Source organism: Pomacea canaliculata, linkage group LG14 (genome assembly GCF_003073045.1).
Source record: "Pomacea canaliculata isolate SZHN2017 linkage group LG14, ASM307304v1, whole genome shotgun sequence".
In the NCBI taxonomy this organism is placed as follows: domain Eukaryota; kingdom Metazoa; phylum Mollusca; class Gastropoda; order Architaenioglossa; family Ampullariidae; genus Pomacea; species Pomacea canaliculata.
In genome coordinates, this window is record NC_037603.1 from 4,506,815 (window position 1) to 4,526,583 (window position 19,769).

Sequence of the window (19,769 nt, forward strand, 5' to 3'; positions counted from 1 at the left end):
CAACCTGTATCCCATAAGCTATGACAGTCGTGATGACCACAAAGGTCAAGGGTCGAGACATAATAGTGACGCAGTGGCCCCGAGTAAGTCTTCAAGTAACAACTTTGTAACCGATGTGACAAGTGTAATGGAAGAACTTATTTCTTCTAAGGAGATACAAAGAAGTGATGTGTCATCCCACTTCTATTTAGAATTTAAAAACTGCACGAACCGCATTATTAAATACCATGTCATTGATAGCCAGAGTACCATCGAGTGGTATTTTAATGCCAAAGATTTGAATACATCATGGTTACCTACAACCTTTTGTGCTCTTGACCTGAGTGTTCCCCACGGGATGGTGGCTGTCGTGGAAACAACAACAGAAAATATTTACTGTAATGCTGTTAGTATCACCCTGTTCGACGACTCTAATGTGACTTTGTTTACTGGTTGTCCTTACAGCCTACCTGTGCCTTTTGTTACCTACTCAAATCGTGTTACCTTTCGTTTGGCTTTCATTATGGAGGAACTGGAAAGATTGTCTGGCTTCGAGATGGACGCAAAGATCACCATACTCCCAGAGACCAGTCGCCCACAGCTTGAAATTACTTTTTATTCTTCAACATTAGGTTTGAATTGTTTGTATTATGTTGCGCATCTATGCAGTATTATAAACTTCCCAGATACGAATAAAGAAATTTAAAACTAAAAGTATTTTGCATGGAGCTATCAGATGTGGAGCTCATTATTTTAATACGAATATTGATGAGTAGTGCTTGCGCCATTAGGAACATGGTCTATATCACGGCAATATCAGAATTAAAAGTCAAGTTTTCTAGTTCTGGAAATTACATGTGCATGGCATGAAGAGACATTAGGTAAAATTATGACTATTATTTGACCTTATAGACCTCAACAATTAAGCATCTATCATGGGCTATGGTCTTGTCTACCGGAAATAAACACAACAACACCCTTTTGACAAATGGGAATTTTCCTTACAGGCAAAGTCAGGATGCAAAACTGGAAGGAGGACAGACAACCATTTGTGAAATCGTCTGTGCACCTGACAGCTCCTGATGACCATATTATAGTCCTTCATGTTAATCGTGGCCTGTACACCTGCCAGAACCACTACGACTACCATGATTACTTGATCCTCCGCACACACAACGATACTTTAATATATGATTTATGTGTGTTACGAGACAATGTCTGCAATGGTCTTGCTTTCTACTCTGGGTCGGTATTTATAGAATATATCAGTCATCAGAGGGTACGAAAGAAAGACTTTACAATAAATTTTCACTTTCACCACATCTCACAACCACCTGTGGAACTGTCAGGAGACAGGTGGAACTGCTCGGTTACAGACTGGCCGGACCTGTGGCAGGACTCTCGTTGTATCTTGATGTTTGACTGTAACGACAAGGAAGCAGAAGGTGGTTGCTGGCAAGGTGATGGCACATTCAGTCAGGGACTATTTCAGGTTGACGGGCGTTGTATTGCTGTTTGGAGTGTAAATCTCACTTCGACATGGAACCTGGAGAGTGAGTGGTGTCAGGAGCGTGGAGGTCAGCTGGTCAGTCTGACTACACAAAAACTAAAACAACGAGTGCCAGTCCTCCTACATAAGCTCAGTGATAAGTGTGCTCAGAGTGCCATCAACCTCAAACAATTGTCTCATGTGTTTTTACCAGAAATGTAAGCTCAGTGTACTGTACCTATAGTTTAACAGCTATATTCTTGTTTATCAACAGTGCATCTGCAGTGTTTATCATCATTAACATAAAGTTAATATTATATATATATATATTCATTAATATTGAGCTATTTAATGGTATGAGAAAGAGAGAGCATAGCTTACTCAAGAATTATTTACCTTTTATTTCGCTAGGTATAAACGCAGCCTACAGTGGTCTGACAAGACTGTTGCACACATCAACTCTAGGTGGGAACCTTCATTCTTCGAATACTGTTTTAGCACAAAGAAAGTCGCTTATTCGTCCTACTTTCAGTTTAAAATAGTTAGAGTTATATGTAGCCAGAATATACTAGTCACGTGCCGCTTATGCCAGCTTCCTGGCACTGCGAGACAACAGCCAGACGTCCAGGTGCCAGTCATTGCCACAAAACCAGCAGCTGACAGACTGTCACAGGTTAGTAATTGTCTTCTACTTCATCCTGCAATGCGAAACTTTCTATATTTTGCGTAGGATACAATATTTCTAACTTTCATTCTTTTATCTTGGCTGTAATGAAAGTAGTCATACCTATTTATTTAGAAACGTTACAGGTAAGCACCTGACATTTCTAATTATGGCCGCATGCTCTTTTTTTATTTTTTAAATTCTGTTTATTTCTTTTTCTAAGCTCTCGACTTTTGTCAATCGATTTTATATTGTATTTTATAATATATTCTAATTGTAGACTATTTCTGTTTTTTTTAAGTGCCTCTAACTGTACTTTTTGTAATTAACTTCTACTGGTTCTGTAATCTAATTAAATGTATAATGAACACATCTATGTCTATGGTACTATTTTTGTATTGATAACACACAACTGCCGGTTTCCAAATTCTTAATTTTATTACACATATGTGACAATAACATTTCTGTGGATATCAGCTGAACATAGAACTAAGACATGTAAATGTCCACCAGGCTGCGTACATCCGATGCCCCGCTAATCACTTCACTCACGTGTTCCTGGCTTGTGATAAGAACTCTGCCTGTTGGTCTGGTAACTATGGCGACACGTCTGCCTGTTCGGCACCACTGACGTCACTTCCGCCGTTCTTTGAGTGCAGCGGTGTGCAGGATAGTGTCCCCTACACGTTAGTGTGTGACCATCGGCCTGACTGTAAAGACGGGAGTGACGAGGACTTCTGCTATTTTCCACCATGTAATACAGCATCACATTTCCATTGCGGCGATAAAAAGGTTTGTTTTTGTTTCTAAACACCATGTCGTAGCTTTAAATAAAATATCAAACAATTGATTTTATATTAAATTATAAAACTGACACCCTGTATCATGTCCACTTTTTAAAAGTTTAATAGGAAATGCTGACTCTATAATCGTTTCTACAGCACAGCTGAAGAAAAACCAAGTTTTAATTTCCATTTGGTGATTAGTGTTTTATACACAAGTAAATGGATACTTGGGCTCCTGAACTTTATTACATTTTATTATATATATATAAACTTGTGCGAAAGACATCATTCTTTATTTAGTATAATGGGGGGAGTATATTTTTATTTTCATTCACACTATCCTGCAATATATTGTAGTCATGAAAGATCACGTGCTAGTGTGTGTATATATATATCACAGGCATAAAATATATTACATTATTACAAGTAATGTCAATAGTAAGCGTGACTAGTTCTAAGTACTGCACATCTCTGTTGCAGCATATTGAAGATATTGAACTAAACAATATTGCATTTATTGATTATCACATAAATAACAGATATTCTAGAATTATATAAATTATATAAATTGCGTTAAAAGTGATTAAAGAAGTTGCTGTATTTTCATTTATCGCAGTGTATTCATCAGACCCAAATCTGTAATGAATGGATGGACTGCCACGATGGCATAGATGAAGAAGAGTGTACACAAATTAAAATTGGACACCATGATGGTGATCTAGAAGAGTTGCTTATTCCAAACTTTCATAGATTCATTCTTAAAGATGGACGCCTTATTTTCACTGAAACATCTGAAATGCTGACATTTTCTTGTCCTGATTCCGACTTCACGTGTGTCAGCCTTCAGCAGGTGTGTCTGCCTGTCTACCTCCGTTGTAATGGGATGTACGACTGTCCTGATCACGAAGACGAGGCGGCATGTGACAGGTACACGTGTCCAGGCTTCTACCGCTGCCGCGCCTCTCAGGTGTGTGTTCACGAGAGTCACGTGTGTGACGGGATCTACCATTGTCCTCAACATGATGATGAAATATTGTGCAATGAATCATGTCCACACAACTGTTTCTGCCACGGCTGGGCCTTCGTTTGTTCTGACATTTTTAATGCCGCTGACTTTTCTAACATTCGCTATCTGGATGTCAGCGGTACGTCCATCACCCTCGCTCATTTGTGGAACAATACCTTTCTCATTCATCTGACTATGGTCCACTGTAATCTGACCAGTCTTCACGAAGTCAAATTACCAAACCTTCGCATTCTCGACATTAGCAATAATGCAATAACACAAATGAATAGCAGACATTTCGCCGGATTGACAAACTTAGAGTTTCTACGTATAAGTAACAATCCGTTAAAACATTTTTTGTTTCAAGGTTCTGTTCAAACTCCTCTCAAAGTACTAGACATTTCGGAGATCCGAATGTCAGAAGTAGACTTTGGAATATTCTCCTTTTTCTCACAGATGAACACTCTAAATCTCTCTGGTAACGATATAAATCACGTGACAAAACAAGGTTTTCGTGAAAACAGTAAACTGCGCGTGCTTGATCTGCGTCAAAACCCAGTCACTCAGTTCCCTCGAGAAATGCTTTATGCTCTGGACAGACTAGAAACTCTTTTCTCTGACAACTACAAGCTGTGCTGTCCGGCAATACTACCCCGAGGGTTCAACGTGCTCAACTGTCACGCTCCCTCCGATGAAGTGTCTTCCTGTGACGATCTGCTTCGCTCCAACCTGTACCGCGTGGCACTCGCCATCTTTGCCTCGCTCTCGTTACTGGGAAATGTCGGCACACTGCTTTACCGCTTGATCTTCCACAAAACCACAGGTGACATCGGGTATGATGTCTTCGTGACCAACCTGTGTGTGGCGGACTTTCTGATGGGTGTGTATTTATTGGTTATCGGTGTCGCAGATTACAGGTACAGAGGCTCTTACCTGTGGGAGGATGTCGACTGGAGAAACAACGGCTTTTGCAAGCTGGCAGGTTCAGTGTGCTTTTTGTCATTGGAGGTATCAGTTTTCATCATCTTTTTGATAACTTTGGACCGTTTTCTGGTTCTTCGCTTTCCGTTCAGTATGTTCCATTTTACCAAACTGTCAGCAAAAATTACATGCGGTCTTGTGTGGCTGGCAGGTCTGACCTTTGCGGTAACCCCTCTTCTTCCTGTGACGTCACACTGGCAGTTTTATAGCCAGACAAGTATTTGTATTCCACTTCCAACATCTAGGATTGATTTCCCTGGTCGTAAATATTCTTTTACCGTAATAGTTGTGCTTAACTTTATTTGCTTTCTTCTCATATTTATCGGTCAAGTTATTATTTACTGGTCTATTCGTTCCAATTCAATTTCGCAGACAAATACATCGAGAGCCTCTAAAGACTTTACTATCGCTAGACGTCTAATCACAGTAGTCATGTCGGACTTTCTTTGCTGGTTTCCTGTGGGGATGACGGGAATTTTCTCGTCCTATGGCTTTCCTGTCTCCGGAGAAGTCAATGTGGGAATCGCTATTTTTATTTTACCTATGAACTCTGCACTTAACCCTTTCCTGTACACACTTAACATTTATTTGGAGCGCCGACGTCGGGCAAGAGAAGACGAGAGGCGGAAACGCATCATTGGACAACTGAAATTGGCCAATGGTTGTAATGTCATCGGAAATGGAAAGTAAACATGACAAGTAACGAAGCCATTGAGCTAATTAGATGTCTGTTTTCATCGAAAATACTATCATTAGATAATATTGAGAATGTTGTTGAAGAGTGAAAGGTTTCAGTTTTTCAATTTGTTTTCCTTCTGTATTTCTGCCTTCGTTTAGTTTTGAAATTGGCAATTGGCAATTGGTTATTACACAACCTGAAATGTGAAAGTTAACATGACAAATAATGAAGCCATTGGGCTCGTAGGACTTCTCATTCCGACGAATTAGAGTGAAAGGATTTCAGATTTGCTTTTATTTCTTCTGTATTTATGCCTTCTTTGAAGTATTTATGAATATTTTATTTTAAAATGCACGATTTTCCTCGCTTGAAGAATTACTGCATGCAGAAGAATAAAAAAGCAATAATAATAATAACAACAACAGCAGCATTACCATCTTGAAGTCTAGATGAAAAAAACCCTGAGTGAGGATGGAATCTGATGTTGATAGCAGATATGTATCGTAATAAGAATGAGACGAAAACTGACATCCCTGATACATTTGACAATATCCATCGTGTACATCAGTCGATCAATCAGCGTGTGGTATTAATGAATCAACTAATTGTACTGCAGTAGACGACACTAGCATCGATACCGTGAAGTGTTTGTTGTCTCTCACCATTTTACCATCATTCTTCATTTTCTTTTTCACCCTCACTTCTAGTGCCAGTATAATAACTCCTACCTTGGCAGCCCCTGTCACTAACTCTGGTTCCATTGGCAAATAATAGGGGGAGGGGCAGAAGTTATAGTTGGATTATTGTAGAAAAAAAACGCTTAGCAGTAACAGTGATCTCACAATACAGGCAGAAGATAAGGTCTTTGAACTTTAGTTATGCATATGGAAAATAACAGATAGAAAACTTTAAATAAATAATAGTGCACTTTCTTACCTATCCATGAACATCACAGGATTTTACGGGTAGTAGTTGTTAAATTTTCAGTCCCTCTAGACAAAATACTGTGCAACATTAATTTTTGAGGGCCACATTGGCAGAAGAATACCAAATACGTATACACAGGTACATATGTGGATGTCTAGCTGCTTCTGGTTTTTTCCATACCTCACCTTGCTTTCGCTTCAAAGAAAACTGTAACAACATTTGGGCAATAACTTGGTGTTTCTTTTCAAGAGAGAAAATATAAAGCATTTATAGAGAAAACAAAAGGTGAAAGAAACAATAGCGACTATTAAAAGATGCGTGTTAAATGTTGTTGATATAGTGTATCCAAAGAAAGGTTTGAGAAAATAAGCTAATCCAGGTGTGCATGGTCACTCCAAACGTAGAACATCTGCTTTAACAGCTTATAAATAAGTGGGAACAGTGTTGCTGATATTCTCTTTGCGCTGGAGGATAGGACACATTAACTATTACTGCACGAGTTATGTTTTTTATTTTTATATTTATATATTTTTTTTTATCCAAGTCAGGATTAGGGTGACTTCGATATAATTCGGGAACTACTTTCGATGGAGTTAATGAAAGACAATACAGTGGGATGATTTGCTCACGAATGTAAAAATGATCTTCCTTGGAGAAAATTAAGAGATGTCACTAATGATGATTCTGGAACTTTGCCCGCAATGAATTTCAAGATTTTGACCAACTTTAAAACTTTGATATATCCTTACAACGAAACATTTCTGCATTGAAATATACACCAAGAAAAAATGTGAAAAAATGTATTATACATAAACCACATTGTGAATACTATGATAAAACTCAGGAACTTTGTTAGAATAAAAGGACTTAACAATCGCTTTGGGGGGGACATCGAAACTAATCACAATGATGTTTCTTATGAAATAAATTTCCGAAGGTTAAACTTGAGCAAATTCCTTAAGCGATTTTTCAAACTCCAAGAAAAAATAGTTCCGTTGATGCGTGTTAAACAGACACTTGTCATCTTTTAAAATCAAGCGAAGAAAAGAAAAACTTAATAAAAAACTTTCTTATTTTAAACCCATTGACAGTGTCACTGACGCTATACATTTTAAATAAAACATTTTGAGGTTTGCAAGGTGAAAACATCAAATTTGTTTGATTGGCCAAGGAGTTTAGAATGGACAACCCATAGTTTACATTTTTTAATCTCGGACAACATTCAGAAAACAAACGCATTTAGTGTACTTCCTACATCTAATGAATGGAATATTTTAAGAGCAAATCTTTATTTTTGTTTTACTCATGGCCAGTGGGCTTTCTTTTGGAAGTATTCGCAAGTAGTATTAAGGAAGAAAAGACTACTCGTATGAGGGAATTGATGATAGAGATTCAGAGCGAGAAATGGAAAGAGATAGGGCGAGTAGAACAAAATGCTTAGAGCACTGGCGTCTGAACTAAGAGGGGTGTAGTTCGATTCCTGTGTAGCACACCTCACATCCCTTAGTTCATTTAGCTTTCAGGGTTGGGTACCTGACCCAAAGACAGTTTGGGATCTTCAGGCAGCGAGGGATATGGGCATCACAAAAAGTGAGGTCTCTAACGACCTTATGGTGGTTGACAGTAAAACCCCTAATTCAAAACACAGCAAGGACGGTAAATCCAAATTTGAACTAAGCACCTGGAGCACACGAGTGCTTTTACTTCGTCACCTATAAAAGTTATACTACTTCAGGACAAGGAGAAACTTCCCACAATATACATCGGCCGTATTCAGAGATGCAGAAATTATTTCTGAATTACAGGAGACTGCAAACTCACAGAACAGGAAAGACTGAGTATTTTTACCGTGATCATGAGTATGGTACATGTATTTGCTGCTGAACTAACTGTCATTGTTGAATGTCGACCCTATAAGTTATTATGTTATTTCTATAAATTAAGTCTATCCTAAACAATTTTATGAAAATACACAGAGAGATACTGTTTTATGTTTGTATTTGTGAACAAAGTTGTTGTTTTTTTCTCTAGCAACATAATGAATTGAAGTTGTGAATATTAACGGTGACTGCAACGCATAGACATTAGAATCGAAGAAAGGCTGGGATGGAGAAATGACAATATTTTGCTCTTCACAAAGCTGCATGATAAGCAATAGTTACGAATAAAACGAGCCTTATAAGAAAGAATCCAATTTTCAGTAGAAATCTTTAAGTCTAAAAAAATGCGATTAAAATGCTTCTACTCCTGTTGTAATCAAGCCTGAAAAAAGAAGAGGACAGGGGAGTCGGGTGTACCTGGGCCTCCGGCTAATTAGGGTACCAGTCCTTGGCCAGTAGATTATCTTTCTGTCTTTCTTTATAGAAAGGTTGATATAACATTCCTCACTCTAGGGAATTTTTCAATGGAGCGGGCTAATATGTTTGATCCCTCAACATCATTTTTCTTCATTTGCTAACCACTCATTTGTAAACAACTCTATATTCAAGCAGTGATGTAGATCCTAGAGCACTTGTCCTAATATTTACAATGTATGTTACCTTATTGAATGAAGTGTGGGTTTTGAGTGGATCTTGTCTCTTCCTGCAGTCAGAAAGATGGCATTTAACATCATTTCACACCAAACACACCCTCTTCTTCCCAAACTTCAGCTGTTGCCCTCGGGCAGGCTCTAAACAGTGCCACGTGCGCTAAAAACTGCCTACCAGAGGTTCTTCGTGCCAGCAGCCATCACCATCCTGAATAAGAGGCACAAGGACTCATAGGGCTGCCATACTACCTGGCATTCTCTTTAGGAGGTTTCATATGTATGTCAGAGAAGGTGTAGGTTTGAAAGTGTGTTGAACGTCTTGCTAGGGTATGTTTGGCAATTATGTGGTGTTATGTTCATACTATCTTTGTTATGCTCATATTATGTCTGTAAATGTGGTTTGGCTTCCGAGCAAAAGAAAAAATTCTGTCTTGTACTTTCTCGGACAGACAATAAAGTTTGATTTGAATTTGATTTGATTTGATTAAGAAGTCAATTCTAAGATAGTAACCAGCATCAACGTCTTCCATTGGCACTCTCTGAACAGCCTTGCCTTGTCTGTCATGAGAAGCAGGCCACACCGGGCGGCCATGTTAAATATGAGAATGCTGTATGAGAATATCAGATTTATTGTAAGGACTTGAAAGGAGGGCAATAAAACTTACTGTGCTTGTCATGTCATGATCTGTGTCACACTCAACACGGTGACAGTCTCTATAAGGTTCCAGAGCATGTTTGCTGGCAGTCACTACGCCTTCCGGAGACTACCAGTGGAAGGTTATGCCCTTTGGCCTTGCATTACTCGTGAACGAATGACGTCTTGTGTCTGACGTTTTGTGTGCGTCACTTGTTCCACGTCACTTGAAGCAGAAAAAGACGTCATGTATAAGAGAAAAGCAGTCGCTCTAAACATGGCCGAGTGAGCGGGAAAACAACGATCTTCTCCGCCATCTTGTTTATGACTCAGTGACATTTTTCAACATTTGTGCTTCTTCGATTCGATTCATGTACACATCTCTTTATCATCGTCATCTGCGGGGACTCATCGAGCGTTGTGTTGTAACATGTCGTGCGTATGCAAGGTTAGTGTACGTTTGTCTTATTACAGTCGGATAATCCGATCCTGGAGCTTAAAAAACGAGATGTCCCTTCCCTTGTCACAAAGCAGGTTACAAAGGTTACTGAATATTTTCTTCGTAAATAAAGAAGGCACAAGCCAATAGCTACTTTTATAGGAATACTAATCGTGTAAATGTTCTTTTTCACGAGTGGTTTTTTACAAGCAATAATGAGATCTATCTTTATGTAATAATTTACCCACAGTCAATATACCAGTAATAAGAAACTATAGCTTTCTATCAACTCACCTGTAGTCCATTTTCGTTAAAAATCTCTATTTTACTTCAATTTTACTTTTGTTTGATGATTTTTTTTTATACACGCACATAGACACTCATACTAAGATGGACACACACACACACAACTCACACAAAACACACACAACTCACACACACACACACACACACACACACACACACACACACACACACACACACACACACACACACACACACACAAACAAATTTAAAGGTAGAGACTGTGTACCAGTAAAGAGTTTCTCTGACGTGAACGTCTGGTGCGACTGTTACACCCAGTATACCTGTCGCTGTCCTAACTGAGAAGAAGACACCTGCTGTTAGATGACACACATGACAGGGAGAATAAAGTAAAGGTGGAACAGTTTCACGCGTGTCCTGTGCTGTAGGTTAGACCATGTCACACAATAAAAAGATAAAGACAATCACTCACCTCCCCACTCTTCGGCGTAGTTACGTCATGTTGCTACTCTTAGTCGATGACTGTTGTCACCAAATTTGGATTACCTCCCTTTACCCCATGTCTTTATTATCTACACTCTCAGCGTCTCTTATTTATCGTATGCTCTCGGTCCTTATCATATATTGTTTCATATAACAGAAACAGACATGCAACGCTTCCTCTACAGATGGATAAAGGGAATATTAAATAAATATAGGAATCATAATAGTTTTATTATCCCGCTATAACATATTGTGGAAATTTAAGGTAATGCATGAAACAATAAGAAGCCTGCTAACATCCATAACACTGCGCTCCTTTTGTAGGTGTTACTGCAGCAAAATGAGTAAAACAAAGTCCATTAGCGCGATATTAGCAAGTCATCATAGTGAACACAGATACTTTATAAACTAAAACTGTACAAATGTTATACGTGGAAAGGGTTGTGCTAGCTCAGACCATATGGACACATATTCCGTTAACTTCCTCTGAAGAGACAGTTTTATTATAGTCATGACATTCCAAAGTGTCAAACACGTTTACCCTTCACAAACGTGGCAACATTCTCAGATTGTATTAGGTTAGTCATGTCATTCACTGACTAAATTGTACAGGTGACATGTTCTTCCTTTGTCAATGGCCTCAACATCTCATGCAACTGAGATAATCTTCTCCTCCTGATAATAAAATTTCCGGTTATATTCCTATTAAACTTTATCAAGCTGATAAAGTTTCACAAGTTTCTGGTGGTTATGGACAATTGACTTTTACATACATTGGCAAACTTACCAACAATAATTATTACTCATAATAAGCTTCTCAAAGACTGGGTTAGTGCGTCAGCCAACCACCGTGACAGTTAGTGAGCATTTTCATGTAAGTTTTTTTTTTACATCCGCTAGTAACTGAATATTTTGCCGTGAAAAAAGACAAAAACAAAAAAAAAAAAAAAAAAAAAAGCGAGAGAGCTCAGCAGGTTACAACAACCATCGACCAAGACTAGGAACGTGAAGGTCATTGCCAATATGCTACACCCCCATCACTCTACTTTTCCCACCTCACCTCCGACTTTTGCGTCACCTGACAGCAGGTGTCTTTGTCATAAAATATAGGTAAATCTCGTCTTCGGGGTATATCTATTGGGGTCCTACAAAGGACTCAAACGTTTGAAAAGCTTGAAATTCCATAGCACATTGCTATTCTTTAATGGCATGGGTGCAGAGATGTTTATCAGTGTTCACGCACGCACGAACGCACATACAAACGCATACAAAAAAATTTCCTTTCTTAAAAATACTGTCACAGTAGAAAAGATCTGATGAAAAAACTCATTTTTAAAACATTCCACATTTGTAAGCTCCTCTATGTAAACCCGAAAACATTTTATTCAAAATATTATAATTACATTTTAAAATTAGTGATGTTTGATTTCCTGAGCAAAGGAGAAGTCTAATCGCAAAAATTCGCAGCAAGGAAGAGACGCCATTCTTTTAACGGCTTCACCTTCACTTTTAGAGAATGTTCGACACTTTGCATTAGTTTGCATTAGTCAAGTTCTTGATAAAAACAAATGTGTTAAGCAAATTAATAAAATTTGTAAAGTACTGTTGTGTACAAAGATTGTTGCGAAACACTGTAAACGTTGCTGTCAATTTTTTTCCTGTGTTTTTCCATTATCGTTTTTTACATTTTAGCTAAATGTCAACTTTAAGACAAGTGTAAAATTAAACAGGTGTGGACTAACTTTAAATAAATAATCATTTTTGGCATCCATGATGCACACAATACAAACAAGAAAAGTGAACACAACCACCAGAGGGGCCATATTGATGTGTGTGCCTTTGATGTCTGCCTTACTACTACATAATTTCTGTACAAAACGTTTATTGTATTGCACTCTTCCAATCTGTTTCTTACTCTTGATTTTATTTAGTATATTTAATTTAATCAGTCTTAATTACAGTGCTCCCACTCTCGTGTATAGGTGACACTGTTCTAGTAATAGAAATAATTTAAGGTAACACGAGTTTTTTGAGGGGTAGGTTCGTTTATTTGGTGACAGTATGTCTGCTTCTGGGAGAACACTTACAGAGTTTACTAAGAGATTTCTTTTTCGGGTCGTTGAGATTAGGTGCAAACAGTAAAGGAGATAGGTCTCAACTTGCCTGACCCCTTGGCTACTTTTAAAAAGCTCTGATTGGTTTACATTGATTGTAACACAGGAATTTGCCTGTTTGTAGATATTCTTGATTCTATGTATGAACCTCCTCTTAACCCTATTATCTAATAATTTTTCCCACAGATAGGTTCTATATATTTTGTTGAAAGCATTTTGATAATCTACAAAGTGCAGAAGACTCGCTTCTTTATTATTCATTAAAATTTCTTTATTGCTTTACAGGGTGACTAGGTGGCCAAGGGTGGATAGGCCTTGTCGGTACTACGGTACTTATTTGGATCACTTTGGTTTCCTTTGTTTTTAAAAACTTGTGTTATAATACCTGCTGCCCAATCTGTAGGGGCGGGACCTGTTGCTAGTAGTAGGTTAAAGAAGGCTGTGTATAGAGTGAGAGTCTTTGGTTGTGAGGATTTAAAAAATATATTCTATTGTCAATTCAAGCTTTTCTTTCTTTAAGTTTTTTCAGGCAATAGTTAATCTCATTTTCAGATACTTCAGTTTTAAAACATTTCTTGCTAGTTTTAGTTATGTTTACAGGTAGATCAGTCTGAAATGTATCATTACACGAATGGTTTATCTCCTTAAAGTGTTCTAAGAATTCATTGCAGATTGGAATGTTCTTCATTCTTTAATCACTATTATCCTTATATTGGAGATTAATTAAACACGACTTCATTATCATAGGTTACATGAATATTTAATTTTTCAGTCAAAAAACAAAAAAGACATTCGATGGCATGTTCTGGATATTAACCTTATTCCAGCCTAAGGTAGTTGTTCCCCTTTGATAACAGAAATATGTGTAACCTCTTCAGTTAGCGAAAGACAGTGTACAAATCACAAACGGTTTTAGCAACTGCAGAGAGCAATCCTATTTCCTCTGCTTGTATCTATTGTGGACCACGTGATTACTTTCCCCATGATTTGTTGAGTTAGTAAATCGTGATTAGCTGACGGTGACGGTGATGGGCGTCAAGCAGCTTATTTTCGATGATGAACGAAGGAAAAATAAAATAATATAGCAAAGTAAAGGTATTCTCGTGACCTGCGGTCCTTGGTGTCAGTGTCTACACCTCGCTGCCGACATACGTGTGCGTCTCACAGTTATCGAACCTCGCAGTGTGTGTGAATCGTTTTTAATCGACATTTGCTGACTCCCCCTACACTAGCATGTATATATATATATGATAAGTACACATGGAAAATATATTAACCCGATATATGCTTTTGATATTTATAAAGACTAGATATAAATAAAAATAACAGAATTTTCTTACTTTTCATGGACAGCAGTTTTATACTATTCTTACTTATTAACCTATTTTTCTCCTAATTTTGTTCTTGTAAGCTTACTAATATATATATAAAGAGATAAATAATCCTTATGTGTGTTAGGTAAAATTATGAATATTAAATAAAGATTAACAAAGGGCTAAAGAAGTTCAACTCTTCCTGTTCTCCTCCCGTTCTTCTGTGATGTAACAGGCTTCACTGCTCTTTAAAAACAGTTGTGGCCTTAAGCAAGGCCAACAAACCATATCTTGCCATAATCATTGACCCGAATAATCTTTGTGACAGGAGAATCAATTACAAGTCAAGGAAAAAAAATCTCAGTAAAAAGTTCGTCTACACAAGTACTGGCGACCAGCTGGTGCGTCGACTTTAGCAGTCATCAGCGATAACACACAAAGAATATTTTTCTGTAAATTTATATTTCACCGTCTCTGCGGTGTCGTACCAATCGAAATGTGTTGTAACTGAATAAAAGGTCGCCATTAGTGACGAACACGAACATTGTGAGAGAATTGATATTTGTTGGACTTTCTGTGTAAAGCTAGAACAGTAACGAGCTTGCTAAGACAAGTCCGTTGTTTTATTAACTACATTTTTTGTATCTTCCAATATATTTCTTAGCTCTTCTCGGGATAAACGTTTTGCCAAAAGCAATGTTTTGATCAGGTCAAGAGCATCATTATTTTTCATAACAAATTTTGCACTTGCGGCACCTGGGTGTCCACTAATACATTGAAGCTGACCAATGATACGCTTTCTTCTTTCTTCTTCTATTCTACGGCGTCGCCGCTCCAGGTAGATGTTGATGGTGTACAAGAACGGGTTGACGGCGGCGTTAGTAGGAAGAACAAAAATAACGATCCCAACATTGACCTCTCCGGGAATGGGGACATCGTACGATGCTAGGATACCCGCCAAACCGACAGGAAACCAACACAAGAAATCTGACACCACAACTGTTATCAAACGTCTAGCGATAATAAATTCTTTGTTTGTTTTAGATGTATTTGATGCGGAAATAGAAGTGGCGCGAACAGACCAGTAAATAATAATCTGACCAATCAATATGAGAATAAAGAATATAAAATTTAAAATAATAATAACAGCAAAAGAATATACGCGACCTGGATACTGAACTCTGGATGTTGGAAGAGGAATGCATAAGCTTGTCTGGCTGTAAAACTGCCAGTGTGACGTCATCGGCAGTAGAGGTACAACCGCCAAGGCCACACCTGTGAGCCACGACACTGCGCATGCGCACTGCGCTGAACGTTTGCCAAAGTGCACCTGGCTGAAAGGAAAACGAAGAACAAGGAAGCGGTCAACTGTAATGAAAAATATAATGTGGATCGAAACCTCAGATGACAGAAAAGACGTAAAACCTGAAAGTTTGCACAAACTGCTGTTTCTCCATCCGACATCCTCCCATACATAGGATCCTCTGTACCTGGAGTCGGCGATACCGATGATTAAAAGGTAGACACCCATCAGAAAGTCCGCCACACACAGATTAGTCACGAAGACATCATACCCGACGTTACCTGTTGTTTGATGGAAAAACAAACGGTACAGCAAGGTGCTAAAATTGCCAAGTAAAGCAAGCGAGGCCAGGATGGCGAGTCCAACTCTGTACAGGTTGGAGCGCAGCAGATCGTCACAAGACGACACTTCATCGGAAGGAGCGTGACAGTTGAGCACGTTGAACCCTTGGGGTAGTATGGCCTGACAGCACATCTTGTAGTTGTCAGCAAAGATCTTCTCTAATTTCTTTAAAGACTGAAACATTTCTCTAGGAAATATAGTTACTGGGCAAAGCCTTAGGTCCAATATACTCAAACTGTCCATTGCTCCAAAGCCATGTCCTGTCACGTGATCTAAATGGCTGCCAGAGAGATTCAAAGTTGTCAGTGCTGAGAAAGAGAAGATGCTGAAGTTTATAGTTGGAAGAAAGACATTAGAAAGATCAAGAATTTTTAAAGACGATGTTTGCCTAATGTTAACGAAAGACAAAACTGTTATTGGGTTAAAGCTGAGCTTCACAAACTGTAAATTTTTAAAACCATCAAAGTTTCTGCTACTAACGTGAGTTAGTTGATTGTTGCTGACATCCAGAGTGCGGAGATTGGGCAAAGTGACTTCGTGTAATTCGGGGAGATTACACCCGACTAGAATTAGATGAACAAGATATAAACTGTTTGCCAGGTGACCAAGGTTCATCAGCGACCTACTGCCATCAAGATATCGAAGGTTAGGGTAGTTAGCAGCATGGAAGATAGAAGAACAACCAAAAGCCCAGCCGTGACAGACACAGTTGTGTGGACATGTTTCATTACACAATATTTCATCATCTCGTTGAGGACAATGGTAGATCCCGTCACACACGTGACTCTCGTGAACACACACCTGAGAGGCGCGGCAGCGGTAGAAGCCTGGACACGTGTACCTGTCACATGCCGCCTCGTCTTCGTGACCAGGACAGTCGTTGAACTCATTACATCGGAGGTAGACAGGCAGACACACCTGCTGAAGGCTGACACACGTAAAGTGGGAATCAGGACAGGAAAAAATGGTCGACGTATTGTATTCGTCTTTCTTGTAGGGAGAAAACATAAACCTTCCTTTTGCATTGAGATCCATTATCAATGGGAGTTCTCGGTCTAGAGTGTCTTTACTGTAGTCGACGTTTGTTTTACACCGGTTCTCGTCGGCACCGTCGTCACAGTCCACTTGACCATTACAGCGCTCCCATTGTTGTACACACTGTAGGCACAAATACTTACGATGTAGTATTTATCTCATCGTTTACAAAGAAATAAAAGCAGAGACACTTACCTTTCTTGAACAATGGTTGTATGAATGAGAGGTCAGTAAAGATTTTTTAAATGTTTTTAAATCTTTATTGAGCTAAAAAAGTAAAAGATCAGTAAGTAATAAAACGTGATTAGTGGGGTCAAAAAAGGTACGCTAATTGTTGTTTTAAGAAAAAAACCCTAACAAACCCTTTTGCCTGCGCATCGAAAAGGAGACAGTATATCGCAGGGTGGAAAGTCACAGAAGTCCTCGTCACTTCTATCGCTGCAGTCATCTCGATGATCACAGACCAGGGTGTAGGGGACACTCTGATGTCCACCGACACATTGAAAGGGAGGCGGCAGTAAAGTCAGTGGCGCAGGACAGGAGTCTGTGGAATCGTCTGTTCCACCCCAGCATCTAGAGCCCTTGTCACACGCCAGAAACACGTGTGTGAAGTGATGATCGGGACACCGTAGGTAGCCTGACTGTTAAACAAAGACATTAGTGCTGAGACACTGGGCATCGCATTCAATAGAGGATCACAGAATAGTGGACACTAGAATTATACTCAATCTTATCTCCAAACATGTGTTTGTTCCAAAGGTAACTTGCACTTTAAAGAAAGCTTTTACAAAATCAGTTAATGACGAAAGCCGTTAATTACGAAAAATGTTAATAACGCGACCTTCACAAGGCGAGATGAGGTTACTGTTGCTTTGATCTCTGGCAGTTCTTCTTCTTTATATGGCCTTAAGGCGTCCGGAATTTCACATAAAAGACAACTCACAAATTGTGTGGTTTCCTCACATTCTTGTACAACAAGTGACTGACGTCCTGTGAATTCCAGTGAAAACGTAAAACCAGTCCGAAAGCTAGTGCAAGTGTCTGAGGTATAATGAGATCTCTTAAAGGTCTGCAATTTTATGAAATGGGCGATCGTACCATCAGACCAAATCCAGCTGTTCTGATACCTGCCAGAAAACAAATCAAATTTGTTTTTTCTCGTACCTACTTACATCATTAAACTCAATCATCATCAAACTGATCGACGGGGTCTAATTACATTTTAAATGTCTTTGGTATTCATGATAATGAATAGTTGGAAACATTTTTAGAAATGTTGTATGTAGTCATGTAAATGTGTGCCATTGTTTGCAGGAGATGAATGAAAACGTAAATAAGAAAACATTTTGTGCGCTGGTTAATGAAGGAAACGGGTTCAAATATCCTTAGACACGCGTACGTTTATTTTCTTTTCTTCAGCTCTCTTCCATCCACCTACACACAATTTCAATTCAGCCGCTGACTCTTTCAATGGGCTCGTGTGATCTAAATCATTTCCACTTTCACCTCTCTGAGTTAATTTCTTTCTTTTTCTCTCGCCTTTTTTCCCCTTCCATTGAGGAAGTGTTTGTCTTTGAAACAATACTACCTCACTCTTCAGAAAATCATTTTCTTTCTTTGCGTCAATTAGGGCGCTTATTAGAATTTCAATCGTGTTAATTTTATTTCCAATTGTGAGCTGACATTCCTCTATTTGCTTTTGTTGCAATCCGATCCCGTCACTGAGATGGCCCATTTTTTTCTATTCGTGCTCCCTGTTCTTTCCCTCTGCCATCTTTTCTCCCCTTTGCTTATGTGAGTGTATGACAAGGTATACCGTTGAGAGTCTCTTCCGGGATAAGCTATTTTTTTCTGTTTGTTCTCGTTATTTTTTATTTTCCAGTTACCGTGTGAAAGGCCACAAAGACACATAGGGTCACAAGAACAACACAGCACAAGCTAGCAGTAATTCCGCAGTTCGAGGTGATTACACATCAACAGTGAAAAATTCGCAACAGTTCGCAAAATTCCAGTCATAAAATATCCAAAAAATAGTATTTCAATTACCAAAATTGTTATCTGACTGCATTAAGAAAATGTTGACACTGATTATTTTATCATACACCCGATCATGCATTTTTTTGGATAGATACTTTTTCTTAGTGGACGCGGTATAAACAAGTCTTGTCTCAGGTATGACCTTCCCTCACCTTTATTTTTACTATTAGTAGTAGTAATAGTAGTAGTATTGGCAGTAGTAGTAGCATGTTATGGATTGATTTGTGTTTGATAATAAAAACATACGAAAAAACAGAGGATGAAATACTTACATCGCGGATATTGTAGGAGGAGCTGACCTGGCGCCGATGTAGAATTCATTGCATTTGTCAGTCTTGTGACACAGGTCTGTCACAGCGTCCCACACACGTCTTGTGGTTAGACTTGGCAACTGTCCTCCTCGCTGCTGACACCAGTTACTGGCAAGATTCCATGACACTTCTTGCTGCTCTATACGAGAAAGTGAAAAGCAGCGGCCGCCAGCCTGGAATGTCCCCGGGCTGCACGTGCCGTCACCTGACCAGCATCCAGCTTCATCTTCGCCGCCCACACAGTTAGACACAAAGTTACACGGGAAGTGATGCTGCATGTCCTCCCATCGCACGGCCGAGCAGTTCCACCTGCCTTCAGACAGCTGAACAGGTAGTGCCGACACGTGGTGGAACGAGAACAGTATTCTGAAGAAAGGTTGATCATATGGGGCGAAACTTTTGTACTGAACACGTACAACTCCGTGGTAAATAACTGGCTCAGTGTGTCCCTTAT

At 38.9% G+C, this 19,769-nt stretch overlaps 2 protein-coding genes across 3 annotated transcripts in view; both read right to left on the reverse strand.

Moving 5' to 3' along the window:
- Nucleotides 1-19,769, reverse strand: part of LOC112555189 — a 320,962-nt gene that overhangs the window by 280,954 nt on the left and 20,239 nt on the right. Inside the window, exon 4 of one of the 2 annotated variants that reach the window (XM_025223461.1) lies at nt 17,077-17,608. The exons of the other annotated variant lie outside the window; for it this stretch is intronic. The gene's annotated coding sequence lies outside the window, so the exon portion shown is untranslated. Of the gene's footprint in view, nt 1-17,076; nt 17,609-19,769 lie in introns of those variants that run through there. 2 annotated transcript variants of the gene reach the window in all.
- LOC112555542 lies at nt 3,963-19,667 on the reverse strand. The gene is made up of 4 exons (XM_025223975.1): nt 19,277-19,667; nt 17,833-18,094; nt 16,851-17,090; nt 3,963-4,142 (listed from the first exon to the last, which is right to left on the reverse strand). Exons 1-4 carry the CDS (start codon nt 19,591-19,593, stop codon nt 3,963-3,965), a joined length of 999 nt encoding a protein of 332 aa, XP_025079760.1. The 5' UTR covers nt 19,594-19,667.

Bases quoted from the DNA above. Each gene is read 5' to 3' on its own strand.
- LOC112555542 (XM_025223975.1), bottom strand. From the start codon at position 19,593: ATGCAGCATCACTTCCCGTGTAACTTTGTGTCTAACTGTGTGGGCGGC. The intron at 17,091-17,832 runs GTAACCTCATCT...TTGTGCCTACAG, and splicing joins TGCCAGAGATCAAAGCAACA to TGTGTACAACAATGGGAGCG. The intron at 4,143-16,850 runs GTGTGTCTGCCT...GACTTCGTGAAG, and splicing joins CGTGTGTCAGCCTTCAGCAG to ACTGGTCAGATTACAGTGGA.